Here is a 17,530-nt window from a genome sequence, read left to right on the forward strand (position 1 = left end):
GATTTTAACCGTTTGTATGGAAATACATTTGTGGTTGGAGAAAGGTGATGTTTGTGGTATATTTTTAGGTGAACTAAAATGGGTTATCCAACTGTATGGTATGTGTTTTTGTGTGAATATACACAGATACTTAGAGGTGTGAGCAGAAAACCTGGCATACATATATGTCAGCATATCAGCATTACAGACTTGTGTCTCTCTAAACATCTCTCTACCAAGCACATATAAAGGCCTGTGTATGCATATGCACACACAGTTCAAGAATATGACCTACAATATTAAGTTTTTTGTCTCTAGATGGATGTTTCTGGATAACTTTTTAATCTTAATACTATGTTGTTTCTGTATGTTTACATTTCTAGCCCAAACTCAGCATGGCCAAGTGCAGGAGGAATGTGGAAAACTTCTTGGAAGCATGCAGAAAACTTGGCGTTCCCGAGGTAACACCAGACTCAGTTCAAATGGCCACGTTTTGATAAAAACGTCATTGTAGCTGTTTGAACCATTGAATAGACATCTTGTTTTGGTTTCACTTTTTTTTTAAGTTTCAAGAAATCATCTTGAATAAGTGACATGCATTTTTAGCTGAAATTGCTCCATTGCAATGAAATTAAAGTGGTTTTATATGTATGTTCAGTTCTAAGGAAAGGGGGAAATCATTTTTTTTTTGGAATATGAAATTCCAAATTTGAAAGAAAAGGACTAATATCAGTGAATTGATAAGAATCAGTAAATTCTCTAAGCAGAAATCGCTGAGACAGGGAGTGGCCTAGGACCAGATCCATAGAGTAGTTAGAGCAGCAGGTCGGAACGGGGGCTTCTTTAGCCTGGGCTGTTTGGCAAAACCTCCGATGCCATACTAATGCCTGGCTTTCCTTCCCAGTGGCTGCATTTTCAGATAGGAGTCAAACTAACGTTCATTGAAAATACAATGACTGCTGCTGTTGTCGTTGGTGATAACAGTGCATGGGGCTTCGTAGTTTGCTCACTACATTTTCATTTTATCCTTCTGTCTGCTCTAGGCCCGGTGTGCGGTTCTCTGTAGCTCACCTAATTATACAGTAAATATATAATATATATATTTACCCCTCCCCACTCCCCATCCTGGGCTCAGCCCTACAGACATCCGCAGGAAGGTGCTCAGGGCTTTTAGAGACTTCCATATTTAATTTAACATAAAATGACTTCAGGATTTAGGTGGCAGTCACAGAAATGAAGATGTTCCTCATCATTGTGGTAAACAGAGATGATGAGTAGAAATTACATTTCTTATGGCTTCTATGTTTCCTAATGATATAGGGATAAAGCAACTTAAAAAAACCAAAACTCTGATGAGAGACTCTGAGCTGGTGTATCACATTTCAAAGTATTCTGCACCCCTCTCCTCCTAGCCCCCCACTTTCCTTTCTTTCTCTCTCTTATTTTGGCTTAGGGGGAGGTTAGTAGGAGGATTTTTATGTTATTTGAGAAAAGGGAGACTATTATTAAAGTGTCCTTCCATCGAGCTGTGTCAATGAAATTTACCAATTCCATTGTTGAAAAACAAAATCTAATTTTATTTACTGGCCAAAATGTCTTCGTGATCAGTTCTGCTTTCAACTCCATTAATCTGTGCCTCTGTGTCGTTTGTGTGTGTTGGAATACCAGAAACACTCTTGGCTTCAGATATTTGTGAAAATACAATTTTTCTGATAATTTGATTCTACCATGGACTATTAAGAGCTCCCACTGTGAATCGGAACTCTCAAGCCAGTCGCAGATGATAAATGAACCGCATCTGTGTTGGAAAACCCTGATGAGTTATGAAGGATCATTCTTGTCACTGTCTCTTGGCTTACCCTGGAACAAAATGAAATGTGAATGCCCTTACTAAGTGAGAAGAGGAAATTAAATCACCATTAAAAAAAGAGCAAAACATTACAATTTCTCAATATGCCCCTGTCATGATGCCTTTAATCGTAATAGTCAACTCATAATTCCCAGGAAGGGTGAAGAAGAGTGAATGACACTTGCCAGAACCACATGACCCAGTTGGTTATACTTGGCTATTTTTAAAGTTGTAAGAGATTTTCAAGGTGTGTGTGTGTGTGTGTGTGTGTGTGTGTGTGTGTGTGTGTGTGTAACTACCCTAATTTCCACTGGTTGCAAGAGTTACCTTAGATCACTGCTACTATAAAAAAATGTGCATAAGCAACTAAACTTCTTTACTGAGAATTTTAAGTAAGGAAAACACACTTGAATGGAAAACCAGAAATCCCCAATTGGGAAGTAATTAGCAACTCTTCCTGCTTGCTCAGAACAGAATGTGTTCATCTCACAAATGCATGAGGGAATGTTTCATTCAAGGAGGTGACGTGAAGTTCATCTGTTGTCTGAGACTGTGTTAGTTCTCTCTGTCATAGGATCACCATTTGGAGCTACAGCCTAAAGGCGGCATAAACACTTGGTACAGTTTGTTGGGTACATAGGGGTAGATGCAGAGCTGAGCAGATTCAGTTAAATGATTATGTACAAAGTCAGTTGATGGGTCGGGAAGGGCAACAGTTTTTAAAATTGTCCTTACTTTTATGGTTTATTCCATTTTTTTAGAAATCTCTACCAGTACAGTCAGTGTTTATTAAATATTTATGTACAGTTGAACAATTGATCCTCAGAACCAGGTGGTGGTCTGTTGATTATCCAGGAAGTGTGCCCGTGTGGGATGTTGTAAGGCAGCATTTCATCTCACTAGATAAACAGTAGAGGGTGTGGGTGAAGCTGTCGCCCTGTGGTGTGTTAAGCTTACTCCTTACAGTAAGGGGTTCCAGGCTGGCTTTTGTGCACACATAGTGTCTTTGGTAGGCTCGATTCAGAACTGTAGACCGCATCAGGCAACAGGGATACCCTGTGTGAGGCTGACGCTGGGGGTCAGATTGGCAGCTATATCTGACCTCGGTGCAAGCATCACCTTGGCCTTGAGGACAGTGCTTGGTGGGCTCCTGAATCATTCAGGATAGAGTCTTTGTGTCACCGAAGAATCTGAGTCTGGTTAAGTCTCGGGCCCACGAAGCCATTTCTACCTCTGAGCTTCCTTTGTCATTTTTGGTCAGCTGGGTCCCCCTGTTGACGGGTAACAGGTTCATTGTGGGCTCTCATTCCACATCTAGACAACTTTAGGAATATTACTAGTAGTCTCTCAGGTTGAGAGAAGTCTCTCATTGAGGACAAATCAAAAATATTATCCCGCAGATACTGTGTGGTTCACTGGGAATGTTTCCACCCAATTTTAAATAAGTAACCATGGTCTTAAAACCATGGAATAGTCTTTCTTACAGAGAAAGACTATTTCTTACAGAGATACCTGTTTAGATGGGAGGGGGTGGCACTTGGATCAGAAAGATACTTTTTTTTTTTCTCACTGCTCTGACCTTGCCCTGCTTTATACTCTCTCTAGAGAGAACATAGAGAAGGAAGTTAAGACAGTGACCCAGTCGGCAGTGGGTGTGGACACCTTGGCAGGCAGTGGCCCTTCTTCCCTCCTTGGTGACCAAGTCCCTTCAGAAGGATGTAAGGCCACTAATTTTCATTCCAGATTCACAAGGACAGGCTGTTGGGTGGACCTCAGTTGCCATACCAAGTGGAGTTAAGAACAACATGGAGAATTACTTGCAGATGCTAACACTGATTCTGTGAACATAGGCTTAACTATGTTGGAGGTTTTCTCCTTTTTACCACCTTTCAGTATTTGGACTTGTGTTTTGTAATGAGATTTTCTACAGAAAGTAACGGTAAGGCATTCCTACATTACGCATGCTGTGAAGAGTTAGATTTTGCAGACGTGATATGGATCAGAATTTTGTCATCCAATGGCAAATTGAAGCTAGAGTTTTGTTTTCATTTTTAGGAGAAATGAGTTTCTTATCTTCTGCGAGTTTGTCTCAGTTTCCCACAAACCAGTGACTTTAGTCATCCCTTTAAATTGAAACCAACAGTTCTTTGAAGGGTGGACATGAGATTCTTGGCATGATATTTATTTTGATTCAGTAATCTTATTGGTTTATTCTGTAGCTGGGTAAGGAAATACAAACTGACAGGTTTGTTATTACACTAATTTGTAAATTCATACTTTTGGAGGAACCTACATTTAAAGTCAGCTCATCTCTTTTTTTAAGATTTATTTTTCTTTCTAATTACAAGAATGTCTGTGGGTTTGTGTATGTGAGTACAGTTGCCCATGAAGGCCAGAGGAAGATGGCAAAACCCTGCAGCTGGCATTTAAGGCTGTCTCCCTGTCCCCATCAGTTCTTTTCTAAGGACCATACACTCACTCGTGTGAGAGCATCCTTTCCCTGGGGTGAGCTTCCTGCCCACCTCTGACCAGTGGCCTTCCAACCTGTCTCCATGTATAGTTGAACATAAATCATTTTAAAAGCAGCTTTTAAAATGAGGGTTTAAAAAATTTTAAATACAAGGACACTTTAAATTTTTTTCAAATATATTTAGTTATTTTTTCAAGATGCGGACCACCTTTTTTGTTGTTGTTGTTGATGTTTTATGGTTGGCAATGACTTAGGCAGAGAGGAAAGTTTTACAGTAGAGATCTAATTTTTAATAACAGTCAAATTACATATGTAGATAAATTAGCTTGACAATATTAGAGCTGCCCTCTAAGTCCATAAAATTGGCAATTCTTTATTGTATACTTGGAGAGAATTCGAAATCCTCCACCTTTCTTCCCTGTGCCAGACTGTATACCTAATCACCAGGTTTGAGTGATTACCAAAATACTATTCTGTGATGTGTTCAATCAAAATAGAAGCATATTGATTAAGTAAATGCATTCCAGTTTTCTAAATAGAACTTCTGCCTGGATATGATTAGCTCTTAGAATTTAGACTCGATGGCACCAGTAGTGTTCTAGTGGGTCTCTGATGCTGTGATACCATGACCGTCCGCAGCCTGGAGAGGAAAGGACTTGTTCCATCCTACAGCTCCCAGTTAATGGTCCACCACTGAAGGAGTCAGGGGCAGAAACGGAAACAGAGGCTGTGGAGAAGCACCGCTGACTGGCTTGCCTAGCCACTTTCCTTATACAGCCTGGGCCAACCTGCCTAAGGGTGGTACGTAACTCACAGTGGACTGGGCCCTCCTGCATCAGTTTACAGTTACGAAAGTGCTCCACTGACGTGCCCACAGGCCAGTCTGATGGAGGCAGTTTCTCAGTTGAGGTTACCTCTTCCCAAGTGTGTCAAGTTGACAACAAGCTGATAACAACAATAAGCTGTGTCAGCTTGACACAGAAGCATATGACCTTCCCTTGTCCCCCAAATCCCTTGCTAATATAACAGTATAACACTTAGTACAGCTCTAAAACTCCCACAGTCATTAAGATGTTCAACACTCTGATAGATGTGGTGGCACATGCCTTTAATCCCAGCGCTCAGCAGACAGATGCCTGCACGTATCTGTGACTTTGAGGCAAGCCTGGTCGATATAACAAGCTCCAGGCCAGCCAGGGCTATGTAGTAAGATCTTGTCTCAGAACAAAATTTACTTTAAAAGTCAAATGTCTCATTAATAATTCGAAGTCCTTTAACTGTGGGTTCTTATAAAATCAAAAGTAAGTTATATGCTATTTTATTTCAAGAGGGAAAACCAGGGCACAGTTACGGGAAGAGCAAAGCCAAACCAAAATCTAACTGTAAAAAGCTCAGTGTCCGGTACCTGGACTCCCTTCTGAGCTTCTGGTCTCCAAAGGGCTTAGGAGTCCCACTCTCTGGCTTCTACAGTCATATAGCCTGTCTCATAGGCTCAGGCTGGCCTCATTCCACACCTGCCTCTGCCCTTAGAGGACATCCCCTGATCCTGCCTCCTCCGATATCCCAAGATTTCCACTACCGCCGAGTGCACTTCACTAGTGGCCTCTCCTAGTCTCTCATAATGCCCAGCCTCAGCTTCTCGCCAGGATGCCTTCCATCCTGGAGTCTCTACTGCAGCTGAGGCTGTTCTTTCACCAGTGGCCTCTCCTGGGATCTTTTCAGGGAGACTAACCCCGCCACACAGTGTCAAGCCTCAGCTGCTCTCCACGACACCTTCATGCCTTCAAAACCAGGACCACCTGGGATGAGACTCTTAGACATTATTTACCAAGTTCTGCTGACAAACTGATGTGCAGCCTCGCCCCTCCCCTCCCTCCTCCCCAGCTCCAACTGAACCACAGCTTCTGTGTGCTGACCCCTAACAGCACTTCCCAGAAGACTTGACCCCTGTGATGCTGGTCTCTTTTCAATCACGGATGATTTTCTCAGCTCCAGCTGCCCAGCATTGATTTGTTCCAGGAAAGCAAAGGTTTCACTGCAGTGGTGCTGGTCTCGTCTTGATCACAGCTGACCAGACATCACAGATGCTTAATTTGGACGATCACACAACCAGCTCCAAAGAGGGGCGTTGAGGAAATCTCAAGCTTCCTTCTGAAACTTCCCAAGTCAGGCCTCCATCGTCAGCAGTGTTCTTAGTCTCATCTTCCAAGTCCCCACAGGAGCTCATTAAGCTCTGAGCACTCTTATCACTCTTCTAGACAAAGCTTCAAAATCCTCCACCTTCCTCCCACAAAACAACCCAAGGCATGATGTGACGATCAGGTCCATCATAGCAACACCACTGCGGTACCCATTTCTGTCCTAGTTTGGTCTCTCTGTTGCTGTGATAAAACACAGCTCTCTGGCTGTGAAGAGACACCATCACCAAGGCAACTCTTACAAGAGAAAGCATTGAAGTGGATGCTTGCTTACAGTTTGAGAGGTTTAGTCCATCATGGTGGGGAGCATGACTGTGTAGGCAGGCATGGTGCTGGAGAAGTAGTTGAGAGCTACATCCTTATTTGCAGGCAGAGAGACAGAGACAGAGACTTGGGGCCTGGCTTGGGCTTTTGAAACCTCAAAGCCCACCCCCAGGGACACATTTCCTCCAACAAGGCCACACCTCCTAATCCTTCTCAAATAGTGCCACTCCCTCATGACTAAGCATTCAAACATGAGCCTATAGGGCCATTATTATTATAACCTCCACATTGACCAAACCCAGCTTGGGTTAGGAAGGGAAGCCAGAGCAGAAAATTAAGGCAAGAACTGAAGCAGAGGCCATGGAAGAACACTACTTCCCCTGGCTTGTTCAGCCACCCTACACAGCCCAGACCCATCTCCCCAGGGCTAGCAGCATCCACAGTAGACTGGGTACTCCTACCCCAGTTAGCAATCAAGAAAATGCCCCCACAGACATGCTCACAGGCCAGTCAGATGGAGTAAATCCCTCTGTTGAGGTTCCCTCTTCCCAGGTCTGCCAGGTTGACAGCCAAGATCACCCATCATGAGGACTCTTCAAACTATTCCATAAAATGGAAAGGGAAGGAGTAATTCCCAATCATTTTACAAAGCTGGCATTCGACAGACACTGAGGGTGGAGTAAGACAAAACACAAAAAGAAAATCACAGACCAGTTTTCTTCAGTAAAACAAATTCAACACTACAAAGGTAATCATGATAAAACGGTTTCATTGAAGGGATGCAAGTGTGGTTCAACATACAGCAGTCAGTAAGTACGATGTGAATGTAAATAAAACCCAGGACAAGGACACTGCAATGGAGGCAGAAATAGGCTTTGATAAAATCTAGCATCACTTTATGGTGAGAGTTCCAAAACCTGGAGTTAGAAGGATCATAGTTAACCTAATAAAGGCTGTGTGTGATAAACCTATGGCCATATATCGAATGGGGACAAATTGAAAGCACGTCCTCTAAAATCAGAAACGAGGCTCTGGTGTCCGCTTTCTCCTCTCCTGTTCATTGTGGGCCTTGACTTCTTTGCTAGAGCAGTAAGTGAGAAACAAAGTGATAGAAAAGGTGAGAGAAGTCATGCTGTGGCTGTTACCAGATGATAGTGAAGAAAACTCTGAGGTCTGATGGTCACATTCAGCCAAGTGCCAGGGTGCAAACATCAACACACAAAACTCAGTAGCTTTCCTGTATGGCAGTTATAAAAGCACCGGGGTGTGGACCCTATTGACAGCTTTCGAAACAGAAGAAAACAGCTCAGATAACCAAACTGAGGAGGTATGTGCCAGACGTCTATAAAACAAAAACTTAGAAATGCTGAAAAAAAAATAATTGAAGAAGATACTAGAAAATGGAAAGACCTCCCACTAGTATGCCACTATAAACGATAATTGTGAAATTTGCGTAGACGCACAAAAAGCCCTGGATAGGCCCAAGCAATCCTGAGAGAAAACAGAAATTAATATGCTGTGGGATATCACAAAATTTCATTTCAAACTGTGCTGCAGATCTATAGTGACAAAAACTGTGCTGTCAGCACAGAAGAAGACACATAGACCCAAGGGAACAGGATAGAGGACCCAGAAGTAAACCCTTGCGACTCTAGCCATCTGAGTGTCAACAGAGGTACCAAAAACAAGCACTGTAGAAAGAGGGCCTCTTTAACAAATAATACAGGGGGAAATGGACATTGGCATGTGGAAGAATAAAACGAGTTCCCCCCTTTTCATCCTGTATAGAAGTCAGTTAAAATTGGATCAGAAATCTTCATGAAAATTTGAAAGCCCTGGAGGAAAACCTTTCAAGATGAAGGGGTAGGCGGTGACGCTGAGCAGGAATGACAACCACAGTTGACCAATAGGATTTCATCGGATTAAAGGGCTCTTCACAGCCAAGGAAGGACAGAAAGACAGAAGGACAAAGCCAACAGACGTTAGGAGCCAGCATATGGAAACAACCCAGCAGTGACAGAACACTGAGAGAGGAAGTTTTGGGAATAAATAAAGGAATGGGGGAGGCCATTCTCAGAAAAAGTGCAAATGGCTAATCGATTATCTGGAAAAAACGTTTATTGTTCTTAGCCGTCAGGGAATTTAAAAACCAAATTATCACTGTCAGAATGGATATCATTAGGAAAGCAGAAAACTGCCGGGCAGTGGTGGTGCACGCCTTTAATCCCAGCATTTCAGGAGGCAGAGGCAGGTGAATCTCTGAGTTTGAGGCCAGCCTGGTCTACACAGCGAGAAACACAGAGAAACTTTGTCTCAAATAAAATGAAACAAAAACAAAAAGTCAAAAAGCCAAATGAACAAACTGCTAGTGAAGGTGCATTTCCACGTTGATGGAAATGTCACACCAGCAGCTATGGAAGTTGTGATCACAGTTCCTCAGAAACCTGAAAAACTTCCATGTGACCCAACTGTACTTTTCCTGGGTGCACACTTAAAGGAATCCAGACTAGCATTTCACAGAGGTACGAGCACACCCATGGAAGCACTGTTTCCAGTAGGCAAGCTTGAGATCAACCTAGATGGCCATCCACACGAGTGGGTAAGGAAGAGAACCATCCGCACAATGCAGGTTTCCTTCAGCAACAGAGTAGAATGAAATATTATTGTGCAGGAAAATGGATGGAACTGGAGACCATCACTTTGATAAATAAGCCAGACTCAGGATTATAGATACTGCGTGTTTTTTCCTGTATGCAGAATCTAGGCTTCAACAGTAATTAATAAGAATGTAAAAGTAGAGGGGTAGAAGAATGGACTAGCTGGAGGAGTAAATATGACCAAAGTCCATTATATATGCATATATGAAGCACATAAACTAGCATATGGTAAAAGAACATTCATAAGTAATTTAGGTAGAGGCAGGCAGATCTCTGAGTTCAAGGCCTGTCTGGTATAGATAGTGAGTTATAGGATAGTGAAAGCCACAGTGAGATTGCCTCAAAGATTTTTTTCATTTACTTATTATTTTTTTTTAGATAGGCAGACATCCAGATCTGTCTCTATTTCCTGTTAGTAAGTACTTGGTGTTTGGAGCGTCTGAGTCAATCTTTATTAGCAATTTCAGTCACATCCTTGTGTTTAATCTCAACTGATTTCTTAGAGTCTGCTGGTTGTGATTTTTCTTTCCGTATAATGGGAAATGAAATCAACATTTGCCTCAGAAGAGTTCTGAGTGAATTAACTGTTTCGAAAATGTTTTCACTCATTACAAGTATTCTTTTAAAAAAAATGAGAGCATTTAGTCTCTGCACATGGAGTGTTTTCTCATTTAATTCTCAGAGATAAAAGAGTTGTGTAACCTCAGAATTCCTCTCAATAATGCCAATTTGGGGAAAGTACCAAAGGGTCAGGGAGCCCCAGGAGGTTCTCTCAGGAATCTCCTTTGTGGTCAGCCTTGCATCCAGGGCTGGAGCTGCTGGCTGTTGGCTCTGTGATGCCCACCGCCTTGCACATGGCAGTTGTCATGGTGATTTTCCTTGTAACCAGACTTAGTTAGTCCTGACCATTTTTCTTAAAGGGCATAATTTTTAATTTAAATGATCATAGCCTGAGACACTAGGCCCCATCTGATTTAATTAAGTCTAGCTTCTGTGACCTGCTTAGATGTCCTTTACTTCTCCGGAGTGTGCTTCTGAGAGTGTCCACCTCACCTGAAGAAGTACCCTAAGAACTGCATGGCAGGCTGACCCCTCTGACAGTGCTACTAGGGAGCTGACCTCTGGTGCCCCCTTAGTGTTCTTGCTTCGTTTTCTTTTTTTTTTTTTTCTTGACAAAATCTTGTTATGTATATCAAGCTGATCCCAAACTCTCAGCCTCTTAGGGCTGGGATTATAACTGTGTCTTAACCACCTCTGACAGAATGATTTGCTTCTAATATGGAAATACCCTGAGAAAGTCACATTTCAATTTGTGTCTAAGCCTCTGTCTTATGTCTGCTTTTCTCAGACTTTACTGGTCCCTGAGAAAGTCACATTTCAGTTTGTGTTTAAGCCTTTGTCTTATGTCCGCTTTTCTCAGACTTTACTGCTCAGATATAGCAATGCACTAGAATGTTCTTACTGCAGTGGAAACATTCTCTATGGGAAGGAGAGAGTTCTCATCGATTAGGTCATGGCCAGCGTCTGTCCCCCAGGAAGATCCAGTTTATGTGTGGCTGTTTTAATTCTTGGGAGGACTCTTCATGCTATCTTGATTCTTTGAGATCCACTGAGAAAACATGGGAGATTGGGTGGATTTAACATGATTTGTTAATCTTCAAATATCTTTTGTTGGGCCTGGAGAGATGGCTTATTGGTTAAGAGAACTTGTGACTCTTCAGGAGAACAGGAGTTCTGCTCCCAGCACCCATGCTCAGGGCAGTCTGTAAATTCTCCTCCAGGGCATCCAGGGCCTCTTGTGGATACTACACATGAACACATACACTCAAGATACACACAGACACAGACACATATAACATTCAAATAACTCTTTAAAATACCTTATGTTAAGAGCATCTCTGCCATCATAAAGGGTTCCCATCATCATCAGCCCACCTGGTATCTTACCTGAGGGTGTCAGGCTCAACTCTGAGCATACAGGCAAGATGAGCCCTTGAATAGCCTTTCAGTTGGGATTGGTGTACTTATCAAGGAAGCCACAATAAAAGGCACATAACTCCAGCAAGGTATATACAAACATATAGTAGGTATTTTAAATGCTTTGCTCACTTGGAAATTGTATTTGTGAAATATGTCACAAATACCGTCAGTCTTCATTTACATTGAAAACAAAACACAGCTTTTCTTTCTTACTGGTATACAAGTTATAATTGTTGTTCATTTTGAGCTGCATGACTTAGAATCCTGTTTCAGACCCGGTGTTGGGGTACACACCTTTAAAGCCAACACTCGAGGCAGAGGCAGGTGGCTCTCTGTGAATTCAAGACCAGCTTGCTCTACATAGCAAGTGAGATCCTGTCTTTAAAAATAACAATAAAAACCTAAAACAAAACAAAATCTCCTGGTTCAGAAATTCATTCAGTGTGTGAGAAAACTGCATCCTGACAGTGTTGGGCCAAGAGAGATGCTCAGAAGTCTGCACACCAAATTATTATACACACACTGCATGGAGTTAAAACACAGGCTGAGGCATCCTCCCGTACTTGCGTACTAGTAAAGGGATGTAGATAATAACCTATTGCGTGTTAGCTTTGCTACTGCATACCTCAGAGGCCCCCTTTAGCCTATTCTCTTACATAATCTCAGTGCCTGGGAAGCTCCTGGATTTGAGGCCATCCTGAGTTGCACCATGAAACCCTGACTCCATCCCCTATCCCAACCCCGCCCCCAAAAGACTGAAGATTCAGTTTTAAGATTTGTATTTTCCCTTTAGTAAGTTTAAGCCCTCAATTGTCCTGAATGAAAAGCTCATGTTTTTGTGCCGCTGATGAGCACCTAATACCATTTCACTACCGAGGCCTTTCTGATTCCAGATGAGCACCTAATACCATTTCACTACCAAGGCCTTTCTGATGCCAGAACGGGTGTATAAATTGCACGGCACACAGTGGCCATGGTGTGACTGGGGATGGCATTTCTTGTCCAGTTTACATAGGGGATGCTGGGGGATTCTACTTTGGTCGTGGACTGTTGTACTTGAAGTAAGGGTTGACTCCTGCTATTTGCTAGTAACCATAAATGTGTGCTTCTTTCCAGTTGTTCTTCCGTGTGGTGTTAATTGTATGCACTGTCTCTTTCTGTTCTAATGGCTGCCCTGGGATTAGGCCGACCTCTGCTCTCCGTATGACATCCTGCAGTTGGATTTTCGTCACATTCGAAAGACTGTTGACACTCTGCTGGCACTCGGGGAGAAACCCCCACAACCAACTTCTGCCCTCCGCTCCAGGGACCTTATAGGCTTCTGTCTTGTCCATGTTCTCTTTATAGTACTGGTCTATATCACTTACCGCTGGAACGCTCTGTCCGCCTAACTCCTGCGCATGCGCGTCCAAACGCTCTGCTCTGGCACCCTGGTCCATCCCAGCTCCTTCCTCCATGGGAGCCTTGGCCTTGCAAACCCCCATCCCTGTCATCTCTTCAGTAAGCTGTTGAGTTTTGAAGTTTCTGAACCAGATTTTTCCAGAAGCACAAACTTTGCAGAATGCAGTTCCCGTTGGGTAATTTCTTCCACTTAACTGAAAAGCAACAGCGACAGCAAAGCCTGTCAGTCCGTACCTCAAGTTCCTTCATGCACAGTGTGCATAGCAATGCTGCTGTAGGCCCTGCTCTCTCCCATGAGCCTTTGCTGCTCTGGGTCGTGGATAGGGGGAACCAGGACAGAACAGGCTGGATTTAGCCTACGAGAGTCTTGAGACTTGATGCCTGTCCTAATTCAGAACTGGGAATTGAGCTGTAGAGGGAGGGGTTTCCTTGCAAAGACAAGATGCCAACATTTTGGCCCAGTATAATTCATAAAAATCTCTGATGATGCCGTTGCGGACCAAGTTGAGAAGTCTTATCTGGAGAATGACTGCTTTGCCGACTGGTTAGTTGGAAGCCTCCTTGTGTGTTGCAAGGGAATTGTGAAGGGCACTCAGAAGGGTTGCCGCCCAAGTCCACCAGAGCATGCAGTCTCTGCCCTATGCAGGCATATTTTCTGGGGAAGTGCCTTCCTGTTAGAGCGCCACCTGGTGGATCTGCTTACACCGCTTTTCCTTTGCGTTAGGTCTGTTCTGAGGCTCTGAGAAAAGTGTTTTATAGAAGGAATTTCTATTTTTGCATAATGTATTGGGTCATTTTACTTTCATGATATGTCACATATTTTGACTACTCAGTCTCAAATAAATCTATGGGTCTTGGAACATTCTTGGTACAGGGGCTGTGGGTTACTATGGCAGCAGCCAACGATAAGATTACTCTTATTTTAGATGAATGCTGTTTTTCTCCATTTACTTTGAATGTCCATTTGGCCTTTGTTCCAGAGATACTAACTACCTAACTGTTTTGTTTTTAAGTCAGTTTTTAAAGGCTTATGTATCAGCTCTCAGTCTTTGGAGCAAAGTGATGAGTTTTTAATTAAAGAAAAAAATGTTAGACTTTAACGTACTGCCAGATATTGCTGAGTCCTGGGATGTCTCTTTACAAATATGAGAAGTCCTGCTGCAAGCTCCAGCTACCATCACCTGCTTCATTTTATATCCTTCTTGCCAAATGCTGCTTCTTGGGTGGGGAGGATGATGGAGTTACTGTCCTCAAGGTAAATTTCTAGTCTGCTGAGATGCACACATTCCTCAGATATGGCTGCTAAGAATATTATCTTCTTTTTCTGAACCTATTCCTGAGTACAGGGACGATGAGATTCTGAAAAACCTCCATACTTGAAAGGATATATTTACAAAGGTTCCTTGCTGCTAAATCAGACCTGAATTTTTTCTGAGCAGGAAACATTTCTTTACATGGTGAGGTGTTAGATGGTCTGAGCCCTTTCCTCCCGCTTTGTGTTGAGTGGTGAATACAGGGTATGTGAAGTTGTTGGACATGAGTTGTGTCTGAATAACCACAGATGTACTAAATAAATACCTTTGGTGCTATCTGGTACTTTTCCATCTGTAACAATAAAATCCCTTTGTACAGTGTCTGGTGAGCACCCCGAGCCGTAAATTGCCTAATAAACACAATTTGGGTGATTAATCCAATTTTTTTTTCTTGGCCCGCTGATACATTTGTTCATGGGTACCCAGAGTGGCTCTTGGCATTTCCACCCAGCTCTGCCACGAGCCTGGGGACTTTCCTTCAGTTACCGCCATTTGTTTGGATGTTTTTTTTCCATTGCTGCTTTATGGTGGGGGAAAGAGGAAAAGAGAAACCATTCTGAGCTGCTGGCTCGAGGAAAAACACTCTGAATAAAAATCCAGTGAGTCAAACAATTTCAGGAGATTAGATTTGAAATTCAACATTGACTTTCTATGTGTTTCTCCCCTGGTATCCCCAGGACCCCTTAGCTACGCTTCTCATTTCTCATGTCATTGGTTTGCACCCTCATGTGCTGCTCCCCTTGGGATTTGCTGTGATGATATTTTTTCATTATAAAGTATGGTCACTCACAGAACATAGTTAATTCAACCCTTCAGGCAAAAGTTCGAGTGAGTCATTTTGCTTAGCGTGAGCGAGCCGTCAATTTCTTTTTTAAAACACTGAGCCTCTCTGTGGCGTTTCTCCAAGGCCCCATTCACCAGCTCAGGTACTTACATGAGACACCTGCCATTTCAACTCAGCTGGGGACCCCTGACTGATCTGCCTAGAGATTGAGAAGTGGTCAGGGATCCAGTTGTGTGATTTGTCCTGCATATTAAATCCCCACCATCTTGTAAGAAAGAATGTTTTAAATATGCCCTCCTAATACTTGATAAAGAGGAACAACTGTTTACACTTTTATTTTGCAGTAACCATTTATGATATATCTCTTTCTTCCATTCCTACTATTGGCTGAAAATGGTCCACTTAGTGTCAGGATTTCCAAAATTTGTGACAGCCCATTTCTAATGGCTCCTTCTGGACTTCAGGGCCATGCTACTTCAATGTCCTTAACACTACAGGAAAGGGACCTTGTTAAATCCCAAAGCAGGACAGCTGAGTTGAGTTTTATTGGTGAGAGTGGTTAATTAAATACACTTGATATCACAATGCTGTTTGTTTGTAAAAAAAAAAAAAAAATATTTAGTATGTGGATTGCCTCCAAAATTCATGCCAGTCCCAGTCTGAGTTCAAATTTGAGGAGCCTGAGAGCGGCACAGTGGTTATAGGTTAGATCAAAATGTTTGGGTGCTGGGAAGTGCACTTCGGGCCTTGCATGTGTTAAGTGCATTTTGTACCTCTAGGCTACGTCCCAGCTCCTGGAAAACATTTTAATGTTCTTGCAGAGCATTTAAAGGCTAGGTGTGAGACTTCAGAATTCCCTTTCCCCATATGGTCCTTTAGGTAGGTGGGATGTGTGCCTTTTACTTTCCTTCCAGTCCTGGGCTTTCTCTGCAGTCTTGTTCACTCTTAGTTCATCCAATTGTTCTTTGAATATTGAATGTGCACTGTGCACTGGCCCCTCTGGGGGGCTCTGTGAATAAAATGGTGCCCAAGATCCAAGCTCCCGTCCCCAGAAAGTTTGTCGTCCATACCAGGTTTCAGCCTTTGGGGGGCAGGGCCAGACATATTTTATGATTTTTTTTTAGGCTGCTGGTCTGTGTTGCAACTACCCAGTTTGTCACCGTATCATGAATACCAGCATACAGAATACATGAGCCAATGTGAAGTTCTGTGTGCCAATAAAACTTTATTCACAAAAATAGATCAGGAATTGGATTAACTTGCGGGTCCTAGTCTGAAACATCTTAGAAAACAAAGGGATTCAGTGAGAAGGACCTGGGATGGATCAATTACAGGATTCTGTGAAACATACTGAAAGATGGCCTGACACTCATGAAGGGGTGCCATGCAGATCCCCTGAAACAGTAAAGTCCCCACTAAAATCAGAAAGATGGGTAAGCTAGGAATGAGTGGGAAAGCTGTGGAGGGATGGATGTGTGTGGATAACATAGGGTGAGAAGGGGCTGGAACGGAAAGAACAAAGGACGAAGTAGCCAGAGATTGACCCTGGGGGCAGAGCTAGACCTTCAAATTCTCATGCATTAAAATAACACATGCTTTAAGCTTCACACAATCTAGTCTCAGAATGTTTCATTTCAAGAAACCGGCTGAACCAAGGGAAATAAGCTGGTGTGAAGGACTTCATTAGACCAGTGGCTGGCCGAGAAGTGAGGTTCGCTGTGTATAATCATCAGAAGAACATTGCAGGGAAAGCGGAGCCGCCAGTGACAGCCATCCAGCCTTACTCCGCACTGCTAGCATTGTTTCTCAATTGCTCGCCTGCCTTTTCTAATCCTATTGGCTGTGACTCAGAAGAGTGTGGATGAGAGAGCCTAATCTAGTGATTCTCAACCTGTGGGTCAAGACCCCTTTGACAGACTTATACCTCTAAAATAATTTACATTAAATTCATAGCAGTAGCAAAATTACAGTTATGAAGTAGCAAGGATAATAATTTTATTGGGGTCAACAACACGAGGAACTGTATTAAAGGGCTGCAGCATTAGGAAGATTGAGAGCCACTGGCCTAATTGGTTCCACCACTGGGGCAGTATCATGGAACACCTGCTCTGAAAAGCATCTGAGGGTTACTGTTAAGCATATTTGTGATTTCACCCTGTTTAAAAAATAACAGCACAGGATGCCCATGGATAGACTAGGCTCTGTCACATTTTCAACAAGTCCTCTGATAACCTGCGGCAGGATGGTTTTAGTTCATGTGAAGTCAGTAACCACGCACAGTCTTTTCTGCTTTAAGTCCGTTTTCCACAGGGGTCTCCGGAGGTGGCGCCTGACCTGCCTGGCTCTTTGAAGCCCTTGCTTTTCTCTGCCCCCCTGGTCCCAATGTAAATCCACAGCAACTCCAATCCCATTCCTTTTTCCATCTCACTTTGGGGAGATGCAGGGACATGACCGTTGTGATGGAAAGTGGCCTCTGTCTACAAGTTGGTTGACCCTGCTCTCCATTTCTGCAGGATCTCTTTGTTTATCTTTCCAAACAGCACCTGGGGTTAGATCCCGTGTCCTTTCCAGGCCTGTGGTGGAATTCCCAGGACTGCTCTATCTTTATATGGTTTCTGGCCTTCTAGGCTAGTTT

At 43.0% G+C, this 17,530-nt stretch overlaps 1 protein-coding gene across 6 annotated transcripts in view; it reads left to right on the plus strand.

Moving 5' to 3' along the window:
* Positions 1-17,530, plus strand: part of Lrch1 (leucine rich repeats and calponin homology domain containing 1) — a 201,801-nt gene that overhangs the window by 178,330 nt on the left and 5,941 nt on the right. For 3 of the 6 annotated variants that reach the window (XM_052732751.1, XM_052732749.1, XM_052732753.1), the window contains 2 exons: positions 363-440; positions 12,582-14,487. In XM_052732751.1, coding sequence (XP_052588711.1) covers positions 363-440; positions 12,582-12,788 — 285 coding nt within the window. In that variant the 3' untranslated portion in view covers positions 12,789-14,487. Of the gene's footprint in view, positions 1-362; positions 441-12,581; positions 14,488-17,530 lie in introns of those variants that run through there. The other 3 variants (XM_052732754.1, XM_052732752.1, XM_052732750.1) reach the window with 1 other exon arrangement.

This window comes from Peromyscus californicus, unplaced genomic scaffold (genome assembly GCF_007827085.1).
Source record: "Peromyscus californicus insignis strain IS unplaced genomic scaffold, ASM782708v3 Scaffold_12__1_contigs__length_115047231, whole genome shotgun sequence".
In the NCBI taxonomy this organism is placed as follows: domain Eukaryota; kingdom Metazoa; phylum Chordata; class Mammalia; order Rodentia; family Cricetidae; genus Peromyscus; species Peromyscus californicus.